Source organism: Glossina fuscipes, unplaced genomic scaffold (assembly GCF_014805625.2).
Source record: "Glossina fuscipes isolate IAEA_lab_2018 unplaced genomic scaffold, Yale_Gfus_2 58074, whole genome shotgun sequence".
Lineage (NCBI taxonomy): Eukaryota > Metazoa > Arthropoda > Insecta > Diptera > Glossinidae > Glossina > Glossina fuscipes.
Window position 1 is genome coordinate 1 of NW_024001294.1, and position 5,565 is coordinate 5,565.

Consider the following 5,565-nt stretch of genomic DNA (forward strand, 5'->3'; position numbering starts at 1 on the left):
CAAAATCCACCTGATGCATTTCTGAATTTTTGAATAAAGTTTTACCTTATTGTCCGATAGCGGATAAAACGCGAGAATATCAGTCAACGTTTAATAAGAGCGTATCCTAAAAGAAATTAAACAAACATGTAATTAATGCTTGTTTGCATCAGACTACAGCTTCTTACATACTTTTTGCACCTATTAGATAGGTTGGGGCATAATATGACATAATAGGATCACCAAGCAAGTTTTCTCACAGTCCAAGCAAGTTTTCTCACAGCATCTTGACTTTTAACATAAAAGTGCGAATTTTCTTATCTAACATTATGTTTCATATACGCGGTGATATTTATGGACAGCAACAACTTGAACTGAAGTCTTGATCTTTATAAAATTGGGATTCCATCCAGCTTTTCCCATAATCAAGCTCTTAAACTCGATTATTTATTCTTTTTATATACAAACAAACATATCGGTACGTCAAGGTGGCGTTGAAAAGGAGGGGAGAATTTGTTTTGACAAAAAAAACGTTACGGCTTTGTTGAGTTAATATTTTGCATTTTATAACATAACAAATACAAAAAAAATTTCCTTTACTTTTAGCGGTTACACCATGTTCCACCTCATCAGCCGTGGCCATATCGATCCCAACATCAACGTTCTCGACGTCGAGTTCAATTACATTTTGGTCATCGATGGCATTGTGCTCCTCTGCTCTTTTGGTCCTGTATTTACCCAGAATTTTTTAGTTGTGGCCCAATTGATATAAACCAACTAATGCCGCAATAAAAAGCCTGCTTTGTGCGTGCACCGTACACTGCATTCTGAATCAAATGATAATTGATATTGATATTAGCGGCTCAGTTATTAAAGCAACAATTGCTTTTAAAATATCCCGCTTGGATTGATTGATATTGTAGGTTGTGAAGGGTCTTTTTACAGTCGTACGTGTTTTCCTTTTTATCGCTTAAGTCTTTGAAACCAATTTAGTTAATGCATTTCATTTTGTCTTTCACTTTTGAAAAATCAGTTGTATTTGTACCAAGATATAAGAGTGTATTGGGATTTGACAATATTCACTAGAAAAATGAAATGAATGATGTGCTTTATAAATGCTGGATTTACCCCGAAAACCGGGGAGGCCATCCAGCGATTCCAATGGTTAATTTATTAACGACGAAGCTAAAAACTCTACATCCACACCAAGCTCTTACTTATATTCACATAAAAACAATTTGAAAAAATTTATTTTCTAACTTTTATTTCACATAAATAAAGCTTACTTAATAAGAAAAATTTTTTTTGCCCTTTGCTGAACTTTAAATTAACTGATTTAAAGAACATGCAGACTGCTCCAAAAAACCACTGTTAAAAAAAAAAAAAAATTACTATGATTGAGGGGTATATTTATTTATTTATTAAATTTATAATAATTAATTTAATTGATGTGAGTTGATACTAATTTTATTTCACAAAAAGATAATATTAAATAATTTTGTTATAATTTATATTCTATAAATATTAAATTAAAATATTTAAGATTTTTATTTATTAAAATTTTATTTGAAATTAAATTAATTATAATAATTAATTTAATATATTATATATAATTATAATAATTAATTTAATTCAGAGAAAAGGATTTATTTTATATGTTTATTAAACAGTAATGTTAAATATTTAAATAAAATCAGGAATTTTAAATTACTGATTTAATTTATAATTTAAGTATTATATAGATTAATTGAATAAATTTATTAATAATTAAATATTTTAAATTAGTTTTTATTTATTTATTACTAAATTTATTTGACTATATTTTATTTTATTAATTATATATTTATTGTTAATAAAAATTAAAATATTATAAATCAGCAATTTTAAATTACTGATAAATTTTATTGTTTCTAGCTCCTCTTTGGGAGCTAAATCAACTTTATTCCCACCCATCTTCCATCTCTTATTATACTCAGTGGCATTCATATAAAAATCTTCAAAATCATCTATATCTGTAGTAATTATATCAGACTCTGTCTGCGTAGCGAGTCTGATTTTAGTTCCAATTGAGAGGATTGGAAGAGCGAGTCTGAAATTGATGAAAACCTGCGCAAGATGCGGAAGAACCAGACGAAGCGATTAGTGAACCGGAGACTTGTCAACACAATCCTTGTGTTGCAGATTGTGTTTGGGCAATTAAATGTTCTTCTAAATTTTTTTTTCAAAGTTTTTACTTTCATTGCTTTCATATATTATAATAAAAGGTTCTTGAACCTAATTTGTTATGGCTAACCGGCATACCGAATGATTTCTATTTATTATCACCTCGCAAATGCATGGTGATCAAAGTTCCGGTCAACATTACGGTATTCAATGTTGTGGTGGTTGCTCTTGTTTCTTTAGGCGTAGCTTACGTAAAAAAAAATTATGTATACATAGCCGTAGCGAAAAGTTAATGTCCGGAGATAAACTTAGACGTGATTGCTGTCCATATTGTCGCTTTCGTAAATGCCGATACTTTGAAAATGTTAATTTAACATATGCACTCTTTTGCATGCTTTATTTGCTAGATACTTTTCTATATTATTTATTCATAACAAACTTTCGCTCTATACACATTGCAGTGTGCCCGGTACAAGAAACACGTGCGTCAGGGGATTAGCCACTTATGAAATTTGTTACGCTCGCTTGGGTTTTCAGCTGTTTTTGCTAAGCAGCGGAACGCGAAAGTCGAAGCTAACTTTCAGTTATGTGATCACCTCTCAGGTTCATTAAGTGGTTTTCATATAATTGTTTCTGTGCAGTGTATGAGTTGTCAAATGCAAAGCTTTTAATATAATATGAAGGCATTACCAGATAAACATATCTGCCAGATACTTTTCAATCGATTTCGTGGTAAAGGAAAAATCCACTTTTTCCTTTTTTGTTTTATTTTTGACACATTTATTTTAGTCAGCTATATAACTCTACTTTTTGTTCTTTTTGCTATTAAGTCAAACAGCGACTGTACTTAAATATTGTTTGTGGACAAAACATTTGAGGTGAACTTACTTTTAATGTTATATTTAGCCACATGTTAGCTGTGGTTTTGATTTAACAGTTTTTATTTCTAAGAATGCAACTCAGCGTTATTTAGATTGTTAATCTCTCTCACGAGGGGAATTGATAGCAGAAGGTAGTGCTTTGCTTGACAGTGAACGTGGATTTTGTTTTGCTGCTTTGCGTGGGTTTTTTTGGGAAGGTAAAAAAAAAGATGGACGAGTTTGCTTACTTAAGGATGGCTTAAAAAAAAAAAGAAGGAATAAAATAATTAAACAATTAATTGTAGAAATTGTCTGCGAATTTTAAACAAAAGTTGGCAATTGTACTTAAATATAAGTTACGCTAATATCTAAAAAAAAAAACGATTGAAGAAAAGAAATCTAATCAGAATAAAGTGAGTATATGCAACAAACTAAGAAAAGGACACCTACACACACATTCTAGTCAATGTAATTTATGCGGAGGTAAAAAAGAATATTTATTTAAATAAAAAAGAAAATAAGAAGTAATACAAATGAAATATTTACCACGAATACGTCTTTTTAATCATGATCACGATTCTATATCCACTGTGTTTATTGCATTATCGGCCTGTGTATCCTGCCAGTTGGCCCACTATTCTAACTGATTATTCTCCCAGCGTTTTTATGGTATTGTTTTGTTTGATTGTACCTATTGGCAAACTTATGTCAACCGTGTTTGGTCGGGAATTCTGGTTAACGAAGCTAATATTTTTGGGTGTGAAGTACGCACTATGTCTTTATATTTTGCTTTTGGCAAAATAGCCGTTCCCTTTACCAAAGTGATAAACAATGAAGGATGTGGTAAAAATGAATCCACAGTGGATGATGATAGCGTTTTTTTACCGAGTATATTGTTGACACTGATGATATTACCGGCATTTATAATTGTCAAGGAATACCTTTGTGGAGCACAACTCTTTTACTTTATAGCCTTTGACTTGGTGATAGCTAAAATGGAATATTTGGGTTGGTCTCGTTTTGATCTGGGCCTATTCTTTCTTAATCAATATTTTAATTGCGTAGTGCCTAAATCGCATTTACATATTTATCATACTTTACCAGCCACGCATTGCGGTCAATCAAGGCAATGATAGGGCATTTATCAACAGTTCTAGCGGTAAAATGGGGCCACTCATCATCGAAGAGCTACTTCCGAAACGAATGGGAAACGTTAACCTCAAATAGTTATGGTCTTGCGTATTTTAAAGAGAATTGTGACCTTATACAATGTAATAAAGTTGATATGGTATCGTGAGTTTATTGATTATCTGTTTAAGCCCTATGCTGCTCGGCTGCAGTACGCCAAGTCTATTCGTCTTTTATAATGACAAAGTGTCTCGGCATAAGACGGTCACTAATCTTAATGGTTCAGGCGGATTGAACGCCTTGTGTTGTTAGCGAGTAAAACGCTTGGTTGAGTTGCTTTATGAGAACTCTGATGAGAACTCCCTTTTCTTTATTTTCTTACGCACTAAATTTTTACACTAAACTATTCTTATCTTATTCTAAACAGGATTGTAATTGCTTACTAAATTATCCTTATCACACACTACATTATTCTTATATAAACAGAATTATCACTGTTTACATGCGAAGTAAAGTGTGACATTTTATTTTATCAAAAGGGTTATGCTGAAGTGGCATAATTTTGTCACACTTCAAGTGGATGCATATGATGGTATGCGATCACACTACAACAACCTTATTCTTTAAATATGTGTAACAATTTTCCCGAAACAAGTAAGTGTGGCCACATATATTTATAATATATTAAAAATGTGAATTATATTTATATAATAAATATGAATTTGTAGTGTGCGCGGTACTACAGTGATATGGGATACCACAACTGGGGCCAGTTTATATAATACTACTGGTATTTTAAGGAAAACCTAGGAATACATAACTGAATGTTTGACTGATTTATTTTTTTTTTTTGTTTATTTTCGATTTAGGTTGGACTGGTAGTTGTTGTACTTCACAGTTCAAGATATTTAAGACCGCGTTCTGGTTTGCCCTTAAGCACTTGCTTTAGTGCCTTGAAGATCAAATGGCTAATGGACAATGTAACGGCTGTACAAGATCATATAACCACGCGAACATTGTGTTGCGGTAATTTAGATTCATGGTTGTTGTGGGTACGAATCATGATCTCGATTTTGTTTGCATTTGTAATTGTGTAATATATTGCTGCAATATAAAATTTAACTGGAGCCGAATCTTGCGGTATTCAGTATTCGCATTTTGCAATGGGATAAAAGACTACGTGAATTTTATCGCATCCTTTTGAGTATATTACCACGAATACGTTCTAATTCTGAAGTTTGTGGTTATGCTATTGGCGGCCCCTTAGTCGGCATTCCCATAGCTCTTTTTATTTATTTCTAGAGCATTAACCGGCGTCTCTTTTAGGCTAATTATCTGTAAAGGCTGGTCAGAATGTATGTTCGATTGACGATAGTCCCTTTGCTTCATTGAATACGGGCGGGGAATTGATTGAATCTCAGAATGGAATATCTGC

General features: G+C 32.1%; 1 protein-coding gene and 1 long non-coding RNA gene across 2 annotated transcripts; both read left to right on the forward strand.

The window, feature by feature from the left end:
• Nucleotides 1–3,775: 3,775 nt before the first annotated feature.
• On the forward strand, nucleotides 3,776–4,135 carry LOC119643163. Its single transcript, XM_038042509.1, has one exon. It carries the CDS (start codon nucleotides 3,776–3,778, stop codon nucleotides 4,133–4,135), a length of 360 nt encoding a protein of 119 aa, XP_037898437.1.
• Nucleotides 4,136–4,684: 549 nt separating this feature from the next.
• Nucleotides 4,685–5,058, forward strand: LOC119643164. The gene is made up of 3 exons (XR_005248228.1): nucleotides 4,685–4,784; nucleotides 4,859–4,920; nucleotides 5,000–5,058. It is a non-coding gene; the product is annotated as an uncharacterized LOC119643164 (long non-coding RNA).
• The last annotated feature ends 507 nt before the right edge of the window (nucleotides 5,059–5,565 follow it).